The sequence below is a fragment of the Gouania willdenowi genome, chromosome 19 (assembly GCF_900634775.1).
Source record: "Gouania willdenowi chromosome 19, fGouWil2.1, whole genome shotgun sequence".
Taxonomy (NCBI): Eukaryota; Metazoa; Chordata; class Actinopteri; order Blenniiformes; family Gobiesocidae; genus Gouania; species Gouania willdenowi.
In genome coordinates this window covers 7,416,289-7,428,099 of record NC_041062.1, presented here as the reverse complement: position 1 = coordinate 7,428,099, position 11,811 = coordinate 7,416,289, and the positions used below count along the sequence as shown (strand labels likewise).

Genomic DNA, 11,811 nt, shown 5'->3' with positions numbered 1-11,811 from the left:
TGATATGTTACGGTTTCATTTATTCAGACAACTTTTTTTCATTGAAGTTTACTTTGATCTCTTGACATGTTTCGTCTGTTAACTGCCAGTCTTCTTCAGAGGCTTCTGCTGATCACTTTCATGTGTCCTTATGAGTTTTTTTTTTTTTTTTTGTACAATACCGATGACGATCCGGTACGATATCGGCACAAATCATACATTTTTTTATTGCTTATTTTGTAGTGTGGAATTTTAGGGAAGGCTTAATAGTCACACATTAGGTATGAAAAAAGCTGTATTTTTTTATTAACCAATGGGTGACATACATTTTAACCCTAAACTAAGAATATTCTACAATTGCAAGAAATTAATTAAAACGTTTTTTTGTTTTGTTTTTTTGAAGACACTGAAAGATAATCCCAATAAATCCAATAAAATGACTGCTTGTATCACAGATTTTAGATGCAGGCTTCTATAAGCCGATACTGTTATTATAACATAATAATATCAAATCAAATTATTTTGTACAAACATGATATTATGTTGTCCAAGCAAAATGCTCATATCGTACGAACAATATAATTATACTGTACAAAAATGATAGTATATTGTACAAACAAAATACTTATATTGTACAAACATGATAGTATATTGTACAGACTAAATACTTGAATTGTACGAACAATATAGTATATTGTACAAACGTGATATTATATTGTACAAACAATATAACATCAAGCTCTACGCTTCTGTAATTTTCAGTCAGTCCACCTAAAGATGTAAAATGTAAAGGTTGTACCTTAAAATATTTAAATATTAATGGCTTTCTCCTCCAGGCGGACATGTGTTGTTGACAGTAAATCCCGTTTTTATTTTTTTAATTCCCGTTCTTTGTGTGAGTAATCGGAGCTGCGTGTCTGACATCATCATTATTATCGCAGGCTGTGTCACCATCCCTTTAACGCGCCTCTGTTAATGGAGAGACGCTCAGGCTGTTTTTATACGGTTTTTCTGCAGCTGCGGAACTCGTCAACGCGACCCGCTGTGGACTGAGGAAGAGGAGGAACAAGTGGAAAAGGAGGAGAAAGAGGAGGAGGAAGAATACACGGGATCAAGTTTTGCGTCGGCGGAATAAAAAAGAGAAGGAAGGGACGAAAGGCCGAAGCGGAAATGAGGGAGAGGAGGGGAAAGAGGCCTTCCCTTTAAGAGCAAGTGGGACATAGCTGTGCGAGAAAAGGAGAGGAGGGGGAGAAGAAAGAGGAATTAAAAAAGAAAAGGAAGAAAGAGACAGGGAGGGAGGAGGGAGCGCGGCCGATAAAAAAAGAAAGATGACATCCTCGCAGCTGAGCGGCCGAGGTGGAGCGGAAGGCTGCGGCCGGGCGACAGCGCCGCTCACCGGGGTCACGGCTTGAATCAACATCGAGGCTTCGACTAACACCCGAATGGCCTATCGGGGCGAAATCGGACACATAGATTAAATACACTAAAATCAAAGCATGAGCTGCTGTGCTGCCAGAGGCGTGTGTTATAACCCATATTTTTTACTCTGGCGTTAAAACGCATTGATTTCCACGTAGATTGGATATTGTTTGTTGCCGAAGTGCCATCTTTAGATATGCGGTGTTTATTTTTTCTGTTTCTTTGCTAGTTGGAGGAGTTAAGTGCTGTGAATGTGAGCTGGAGTGCAGAGATTGGGGAAAGTTAGAGTCCAAAAGTGAAAGACGAGCGGTTGATTTAGTGTTGCTGCTCTGGGCCCGGGCCTTTTTAATGGACGGCACCAGTCTGCCTCCATGAGAGAGAACGGCTCACTGCGGACGCTTCTTTTCTTCACGGGGACACACCGGAGGAGGAGTGTGTGAGCTCTGCTGCTACTGCTGCTGCTATTGCTGCTGCATGTGTGAGCCTCGGTCCAGAGCCATGCCAACACTGCTCTGCGCCTTCCCAACCACCAGCTGACTTCATAATCTCCACCACTGTGGCGCAAAATGGATGCTGCTTGGAGCAATTTCCTCTTCCAGGTAGGAAGGAAGGCACTGCAGGGCCTTACTCTGCTGCATTCACACCACAGTCCTCCCAACATCTACCATCCATAAGATAATGCTTTGACTTGTGTTTACTTTTTGATGCTGATGGCCTCTTCCTTCTCCTTTTTGCTCCTCCAGAGTACTCCCACCCAAAACCAAGTGGAGGGGAGCCTCCAATCAGAGCTCATGACAGTGCACACAAACTCTCCACAGACCCCACCCACGGAGCACTCTGCTCAGCCTCCTTCCACTGTGGACACCACCGCCCTCAAGGAGGAACCCATGCCTGGTGAGGGGCCTCATGGGAGGAGAAACAGTTTAAAACTAAAAATAAAAAACAGGAATCTGTGTAGAAAAAAACAAAATAACCATCGTACAATCAGGGAGAACATGCAAACCCCACACAGACTGCATTGAAAACTTTGATATTTGCTTTAATAATTTGGCAACAAAGCATGATTTTTGGCTGAAACTTTTATTGGTAGGGCTGGGCGATATGGACCAAAACTCTCAAAATGGCGATATATACGATATAAATCACGATAATTTGATTTCAAATGGTGTCGCGCATCATCGGCGTGCAGCGGTGGCAACTTGCCGCAAGTTTTAGCCTTCTACCTTTTTTTAAGCCTACTACTTTTTTTTTCTGGACATCTCTTATAATTTAATGTTTTCTTGCTGCTGTTTTGTATATTTTTTTTGTCATTTTTGACTGGCAACTGCCAGTCTGTGTCAGAGGCATCTGCTGATCACTTTGCTGTTTCCTTTCATGTTTACTTGCTTTTTTATTGACATAAACATGAATTATTAGTATTGTGTTAATAATAGTAATAACTTTTAAAGAGCTTTTCCTGTGTGTTCTTGCTTCCTTCAGTTCCCGTGAAGTCGGAGCCTCGACCAACGCGTGTGCAGCACATCTGCGCCATCTGCAACAAGCAGTTCAAGAACAACTACAACCTGCGGCGGCACCAGTCGGTCCACACTGGGGTACGCATGAAGGACAGGGCCAGAGAGCAGGCGGAGGGAGCCAAGGAGGCTACCACTGTCCAGGTGGTGGGGGCAGCCCTGTCGGAGCAGGCGGTGGGGGTTGGAGGGAGGGTGGAGGGGCCCATGGGGCCCATGGTGCCTATCTCCCTGCTGCAGCTCGCCTCGCCAGCCACTCTCACCCCTACCGGCGTGCTGTTGGGCGCTCAGCAGGCTCCCCTGTGTGGTCAGGATGGCGAAGGGGTTGCCATGCCCATCGTAATGGCTAGTGTTAACCCTCATGCTCCGCCTCCTGCTGCTGTCGTCATGGCCACAGGGACGACAGTACAGGTGGGTCAGGGCCTTGTGGAGACGGCTGTCATCAACCCCAAAACCTTTGAGCATGTTGTTTCTAAAGGTGCCCAGCCACACAGAGTTAATGCTCTGTGTGAGAAATATACATTGATTAAAAAAATCCTTGAACAGCAATCAGTTCAGGGAGACGATAAAGTGCATTCGAGAGTTTGGCACTAGAAGACCCCGAGGCTCCCCTGCATGTTCTCTGAAAGGAAAAGAGTTTTAAACAGATCAGAAGTTTACTTTGGAGGAACTATTGTCCTCTAACATCTGTGTGTGTGTGCGTGTGTGTCTGCATGATTAGAACCAGGGTTGGGGTCAGTTTCATTTTAAGATTACAATGATGTCTCCAATTACAGTTACGTTGACCAATTACAATGAAATTAACATTATTTTCCCCCTGAAAGTCAATTACAACTGTTATTTCTTTCTTTTTATTTGGATATATACCTTTGGCTACACCCAATACAGTTGTTTCGTTAGTGCGGTACACAATTACATGTAACATATCACACAACAAAGCAACACAAACAACCTAAACAATTTACAAAACAAAAACAACATTCATACAGTCAGAACTAGTTCCACTCAACAGTTCCTCCAACATGTGGCTTTTAACGTCAAATGATTGTTTATTGAGCAATATACATTTACAGTTATAATAATAATGGATTACAGTTATTTATTAATATGCATTTATAGATCACATAAAACTAATCAAATTTACCCTAATTAATGTATTCCGTAGCTTTGATTATACATCATTAGACACTTCGAGCTGTTTTGTTAATGCATTTTTTCCCGTTGTCTTAAAATCTAAATCTCTTCATTTTATTTGTGTTTGCTTTAGGTAGAGTAAATCTACCTTCTGTAACATGCCTTTTTTTATATGCACGTTCATCAGAACTAAAAGATAATCGTTTAATAAAACGCTTGGCTGTTGAGTTGCAGAATTATTTTTTTTTAATAAAAACAATGAGTTCTGAATTACTCAAGTTTAATAACAATTACTGTGCCTTTAATAAATCACTCCATAAAACGTAACCTTCCTCGTGTTAGCTTTTTGTTAGCATCTCTTATGGTAACGGTCAGTTTGACCCATGCCTTAAATCATCTGTAAAATACACTAAAATATTATTTATCATCCAATCTCTGAGTTACTTTGTTAGGCGTCCTAATCAATAAAAACATTGGTATTAATATTTTTAGAGTGAGTATCTTAGCCTTTTTTTTGTCAGTATACCCCTAGAATTCAATTTTTTTTAAATGGTAAAATTATCCTCGAGAACTGACGGGAAACTTAGTATTTTAATAATTGTTAACTACGTATGTGTAAGCCGTAGAACTGTAACATGGTTGGTTCCCAAGTTTTGCGTTTAATTAAATTGAAAATGACAGTTTTTATAGAATGCTATTGCCAATTACAAAGTAAATTATCTGAACTCATTTACGATTATTTATTACAGCAACATGTTTTTTCAATTACAATTGATGATGTCACAGTTGTAATTAATTACGCAGTTACAGTTATAATTGACCCCAACCCTGTTCAGAACCCATCCTGAATCATCAAATGCAAATTCATGTTGCATGATGTCTGTTGTTGTTGCACATATTTTAAAATCTAAACTCTGGAGTATGTTTATGTTTGTGTGCTCCGTTTCCATAGCGACCCTCCAACCCAAACCCCAACCCGGTGAGGAAGAACCACGCCTGTGAAACGTGTGGAAAGGCCTTCAGAGACGTTTACCACCTCAACCGCCACCGGCTGTCGCACTCGGACGAGAAGCCGTTCTCCTGCCCCATCTGCCAGCAGCGCTTCAAGAGGAAGGACCGCATGAGCCACCACGTGCGCTCTCATCAGGGCGGCGTGGAGAAGCCCTACATCTGCCAACACTGTGGGAAAGCCTTCTCCAGGTGAGGAAGTGTCTTTGTATTGACATGTAAGCAGTTTTAATTTGAACTAAATGCATTTTAATATAGTTTTAGTCATAGTCTTTTGACTAAAATGCAACTTAGTTTTACTCCAAATGTAGTCAACAGGACTATTTCAGTTGTAGTCTAGTTTTAGTCAACTAAATGACATCAAGACTTTAGTCGACTAAATCTTTTACAGATATAGTTGATTCAATTACCATTGACCAACTTGATATTGGATGGTATTAATGTTTGACAGATTTAATGATCACATGAGTTCTGATTGGATTTAGTACCGATTGACAAAATTATGGTTTAGTTTTGTTAGTTGAGGAAAATATCAATACAATATATTTTGATATGGTTTTTCTTCACGTTTTTAAAAAAATTTTTTTATTAGTCATAGTCTGTCACACTCCGTACTGTACACTCAGTGTAAATACTGTCTGCTATATACTATAAGTATGATTACCTGAAGCACACTCAGGTTAAATATCTCCGTTGATTCTCCACCTTTGAAAGTTCTTAAAACATTTTAAATGAGAAAGTGACCAAGTAGAATATCAACTTGTGCTCATTTGATCCATAAAACTGACGTATACACATTTTGTGCCGACATTTCAGAGATTTTCAGAAATCGAGCCCGATTTACAAACGTGTTAAAAAAAACTAATGGAAGACAAGAAGAGATGCTTTTATTTTGAAAAGGGGATGTTTGATTTTTAGCTTGAAGCAGGTCTAAGGATGATTTTACGTTCCGCTCGCAATGCATCATGGGGCGGTTACCGCGGTTTAGTATGACTAGCGTGCCCACAATGCACACTTAAAAAATGTCCCCATGTAGTGGTATACTATTTTTCGCATACTCAATTTTTTCATACTATCTAATGTGAACGCACTACATGCTAATTTTGAGTCAAACTTAGTATGAGTTGTACGTTAGTGTGACATTTACAACACAGCCATCGTCTCGTTATTGTCTCTAATTAGGGTTGAGGAAATCTTGTAAGTTAACAAAATTAAACAGTGCATGTGAGGTTTCTCAAGTGCTCTCTTGTCCTCTTGTTCCTCAGGCCTGACCATCTCAACAGTCACGTCAGACAAGTGCACTCCTCGGAGAGACCCTTCAAATGTCCTGTATGTTGTTTTTTTTAACTCTGCCACACTTTTCTGCTCTGTTGTCAGATTATTTAGCTTTTTTTAAGTAAAATCAGCAATATATTACTTTGTTGGTCAACCAATTTTTACTTGTACTGTTGTGCAAATTCATGAATCATTCTTGCATTATAATCAGATTAGTGACTAGTACTACAGTTTTACATATACACACAGTCATTAAATAAAAAATGAAGCAAAACCTCCTTAGACAACAAGACACAAGGTATCTGCGCTGCATTAGCAAATTCAGGCAGTGGTGTCAGCACAAATAGCATTTTACATTATTTTTCCCCTTTTGTTGACTTTTGTTTTCATGTCTTGACGCTTTCTTCTGGTCTCCACAGACATGCGAGTCCAGCTTTGCCACTAAGGATCGTCTACGTGCTCACATGATCCGCCACGAGGAGAAGGTGCCCTGTCACATCTGTGGGAAGCTGCTGTCTGCTGCTTACATCACAGACCACATGAGGGTTCACAACCAGTCGCAGCACCACGCATGCCATCTCTGTAACCGCAGTAAGAAAAGAACACGGAACCCTGTTGTTTTTCCCGCACAGTAATTACTAGAATAAATATAGAGTTAGTCCTTAGACTGCATGAAGGGAAAGGGCTCTAGTGTGTTCATTTTGGTAGTGGTATTAGTTTTATGTTGTCTTCAAAGAGCAGAGGTGTAAAAAGTACTGATATATCCTACTCAAATAGAAGTATCGGTATGTCAAACAAAAATACTCAAGTGCAAGTAAAAAGTAGCTCAAACCAAATCTTGTTGTACATTTGGGAACCGAATTTATTTTCCACAAAGGAATCTGTATAAAATCAAAATGTTCAATTGTTTTTAAAATAAAATAACACAATAACACATATTCAACTCAAAATAAAACAATTATCAGGCTCTAATTAAAGCTACATTTATAAACTCTAAAACTGAGAAAATAACCTCCATTCAATGCTGTTTTGATGCAGTGCATTATGTTAAATCTTATTGGTCGGCTATGATGTGGTGCATTTAATTGTTGTGTGGTTATTTTATTTTTTTGTAGTTTCACAATGTCCGTTGGTCATTTTAAAACAAAATAATTTACTCAGTAATGGTTGGGTGTAGCAATGTAACAAATTACTTCACTTCTTTTAAAACAGGGGTGTCAAACTCATTTTGGTTCAGGGCGCAAATATCAAAGTCGTTTGATTTTGAGTGGGCTGCAGGTTGTAAATTATACATAAAGTATGTAAATTTGAGTTCTTGGAACAATTTGGGATTTAAAATGACTGCAGTCAAGCATGGGGAAAATTGCCATCCTCCAAATATTGTGGCGTTTCATTGAATTTGTGCATTTAGAAGGGCTGAGAGATCTGCAACTGAATTATTTGGAAATTTACACAATAATTCATGTTTTTTCTGTCATTTTTACTTTCTTTTGTGGGCCGAATTGGATGTTCTAAAGGGCTGGATTTGGCTGCCGGGCCTTGAGTTTTACACACGTTTTAAAACGTATTTAAGTACAAGTAAAATTACTGATTTAGAAATATACTCAAAACATTACAAGTACTCATAAAAATAACTTAATCACTGTAACGTGAGTACCTGTAATCCTTTACTTTAATTTTTGTCAAGAGTTTCCACAAAGTTAGGAGAATGAAATTGTCCAAAATGTGTTTATTTTTTTCCTCTTAGGCTTCACTACTCTGACTTACCTTCGCGTCCACGCCCAGAAGCACCACGGTCAGGAGTGGAAGGACAGTCCCGGGGGCTTCGGCGGCACCACCTCGGGGGGCGTGCTCGTCTGCCACCTGTGCGGCGTCCGCTGCAAGACGCCCACCCAGCTCCAGGGCCACATGGGCACCCACAACAACAACAACAACAACCAGGCGGTCCCCAGCCCCGTCACCTCCCATGTGGCGGCGAGCAGCTCCGTCTCCCTGAGCAACATGGTGACGGCGTCCACCGTCTACGTCACCGGTAACACGGTGGTGGACCTGCTAGTGACGGACTGCTCCAGCATCGCCGCGCCACAGAACCACAGTTAACCCAGGATCGTCCAGGCCCAGGGCAGGGTTAGAGAAGGGTGGAGGTACTTGTAGATGCCGTCCTGTCCAGTAGTTACAGGATGAACACTAGTGAGCATGCAGAGAAAAGAAGGAAGAACTGTTGGCAAAGGACTGATGAGAGGAAAAGAAGGACTTGTTTGTGCAGCAAGTTAATAGGCTGTTTTCACATCAGTTTAGTCCTGGATGTAACGGGTAGAGGACAGGTGATGATTTTATCATCTTGGTTTGGCTCGGTTTGCGTTCACAGAAAAACTTCTGATCTGCTTCAAACAGCCTCTGGTACAGTTGCATGAGCTAGAGTACTGGACTAGAGACTTCTCTTGGCAGAAAAACAGAAACCTGAAGAAGAGGCTCTCAACTATGGGTCAAACTGAGCGCTTAAAGCTTCAGTATGTAAGTTTTTTTTTTTTTTGCCGTCATTTGGTCAAAAATCCACAATCATCTTTGAGTATATAATATATTGTAATTCAAAGTGTTCCGAGTGGACAAAAAATCTCTGGACCTTCTCTTCTCTTTATATTTAAGCTTTAAAAAACCAGGAGCGTGACGCTGGATTTCAGCCAATCAGAGATGTTTCTACAAACGGAGTGCTCCATGAGCTGTTTTGGGGTGTTATTATTATTGGCTGCCTTACTAAAGTCAATGCGAGTTCACGTTCTCGGTAGTAAAGTACAATGGCAAGATTTGGCTGCCACTGCACAGGACAGTAACTAACTACAGAGGATACGATAGGATTCGAAACAAGTTGTTTCTCACGATTCTACATACTGCAGCTTTAAGAGTGTGCACAAACATCTTTCTTTGTTCTTCACCAACATTCAAGATTGGAGCAGCAACAAGTTGTTATGCTTTTTGTGGTTTTAAAGGCCTGTTTTGCGCCGTCGCCACTTCTTTCTGACTACCCACAATGCTGTGCAATCTATATTATTGCCAATACTTTGTGTTTGATCCGCTCCGAGAGCGGTTGTGTTCACAGTGCTCCTAATCGCTCTACACTTCCATTAGAAACAAACGCTCCTGTTTGATCCGCTCTAGACTTTGTTTGCGTGTTCACACCAAACGATTCAGACTATCCGAGCAAAAGGATCCTAGACCGTTTTAATGTAACTGCACCAGATTCTGTTTGGAGCATATCAGAAGTTGAGCTCTGAATGCTATTCGAGCCAAACCAAGGTGGTAAAATTATCACCATTCGGACCGATTCCGGGACCAAACCTGTGTGAATGCACCCTTACACTTAAAACAAACACGGATGCGTCCAATCAGCCATGATGCATTAAGACTCCAATGGAACTGTGGTTCGCATCACAAGCATCTACTGTATTACTCTCCCCTCTCTCCACCTGCTCTTTTTCTTCTACCTGCTCCTAAACCTCAACCCTGGCATTGGCTGCCCTCTGCAAGTGCATCAAGTACTGTATATCTCACACCAGCTCTGATATTACCTCCATTTGCAGCTCACTTCCTTAGGAATATGAACGCTCACATTAAAGAAGTAGCGAATAGGGAATAAATAGCTTTTTATAAAAAACAAATAAATTAAACATTTCAAACTGAGGCGTTTCAAGGAAGTAAGTTTGACCACTTTCCCATCAGAGGGAGAATAGTGTGTTTGAGTGTATGTGCGTTCTGGACTTCTCTCGCATGCTAGCTTGTCGTCAAATGAAAATCAGCATTTGATATACGGCTATAACAAGAGGTTTTAGAGTCAGTGCTAGTAGTATGTTTAGAGATCAGGATAGGTGGCTGTATGCGTTGTCGTGGGATGTACTCGTTTCATTTTTTATTTCTTTAAAGGTACAGAGAGTTGTTTTTTTCAGGAGCATCAAGCACCTTAAACTGCTGTCATAGTTGGATTCAGTCAAGATCAGAATTTGGGGTTTGGGATTTAGTGTCAAACTCATGACCCGTGGACCAAATCTGGCCCAGTGATTATATTGTGTGATTGTAGTCATTTATAATGTTACAAAGTTGAAAAACCTCAAAATTCTGAATTATTTCATAATATTTCCCTTAATGAAATAGAAATTGGTCACAAATTCTAGGAAATTTTCCTGTTGGGACTGATATCTATCATTTATTGCTTAGATATTCTGTTTCTTACATATTTTTGTATTTTATTTATATGTAGAAGTGCAAACTAGTGCCCAATAATGTTGAAATTCCTTGTTTTCCCCTAAAATCTGTGGCCCACTTGAGATCAAACTGGTCCGTATTTGGCCCCTGGACTAAAATGAGTTTGACACCCCTGGTCTGAGGCTTCCTCATCAGGGTCTGATCTCTTAGAAGAAGAAAAAAAAGAAATGATTAAGCTGCAAATTAACACTTGGGCTTCTCAAATGGTGAATTTTCTGCCCCAAAATGACCTTTTTTGCATGAAAACACGCTGGCTCCGCCTCCTCATGCTTATAATGGTGGAGCTGTCAGCAGTTTCACAAAGTTAGTAATCTGTAAAACTACATTTGTTTGAATCAAGAGACTTTTTGAACTTTTGGTTGGCCATCATTTGACTGTAACCGCCATCGTCTTTAGTGTTTCAAGTGAAACTAATGCATTAGATTTTGTGATTTCAACTTTCTGTGAAGCACGTAAAGTTTTAAAACACGACTCGTTATCTTTGGTCATGTAACGAATGGTCACTTGTGGATGTATTTGGTTGATTCAGTCCATCATGAGGGTTGGGGTCAATTACAATTGCGTCTTAAATTATCCATGTGCAATTACAACTAAATTATGGTGACCAATGTTTCCAATTACAGTTATGTTTTATTCTGTAAGTCAATTACAATTACATTCTCAATTACTAAAAGTCAATTACAGTTAGTCACAATTAAGGAGCTTTTAATAAATAAGCCCATATAATGTAACCATTTTCTTGTGTTAGCTTTCTTTTAGCATCTCAGTTTTGACGCATGTCGGCTGTAAAATACACTAAAAAAACATCTATCATGCAATTTGTTTCTCATCTCTTGGTTACATTGTTATACTTATCAATGAAAATTTGTATTAATATTTTTGGCGTGCGAGCGTCTGAGCCTTTTTCTGTCTGTATACTCCTAGATTACATTTTTTTATTGGTAAAACAGGTAAACATTATTTGAAACACATTTAAAAAACTAACTATGTATGTATAAGCCATAGAAATGTAACATGGTTCCCCAGGTTTGTGTTTGATTCAATTGAAATACATTTTTATATATTATATATATATATGTAGCAGTTTAATGCCTATTATCTGGACTCAATTACAATTCCTTTATGTTTACAACAGCAACAGGTTTTTTTCAGTTACAATTATAATTGTAATTAATGATCAATTATAAATTGACCCCAACGCTGATGGTGAGTGGTTTGTGGTGTCACAAGG

General features: G+C 39.8%; 1 protein-coding gene across 1 annotated transcript; it reads left to right on the top strand.

Annotated features, from left to right (window-relative positions):
* The first annotated feature begins 969 nt into the window (after nt 1-969).
* mazb (MYC-associated zinc finger protein b (purine-binding transcription factor)) lies at nt 970-10,532 on the top strand. The gene is made up of 7 exons (XM_028477105.1): nt 970-1,997; nt 2,142-2,292; nt 2,878-2,990; nt 4,993-5,240; nt 6,314-6,377; nt 6,743-6,914; nt 8,071-10,532. Exons 1-7 carry the CDS (start codon nt 1,965-1,967, stop codon nt 8,421-8,423), a joined length of 1,134 nt encoding a protein of 377 aa, XP_028332906.1. The 5' UTR covers nt 970-1,964; the 3' UTR covers nt 8,424-10,532.
* The last annotated feature ends 1,279 nt before the right edge of the window (nt 10,533-11,811 follow it).

Bases quoted from the DNA above. Each gene is read 5' to 3' on its own strand.
- mazb (XM_028477105.1), top strand. From the start codon at position 1,965: ATGGATGCTGCTTGGAGCAATTTCCTCTTCCAG. The intron at 2,991-4,992 runs GTACGCATGAAG...CCGTTTCCATAG, and splicing joins ACCAGTCGGTCCACACTGGG to CGACCCTCCAACCCAAACCC. The intron at 5,241-6,313 runs GTGAGGAAGTGT...CTTGTTCCTCAG, and splicing joins TGTGGGAAAGCCTTCTCCAG to GCCTGACCATCTCAACAGTC.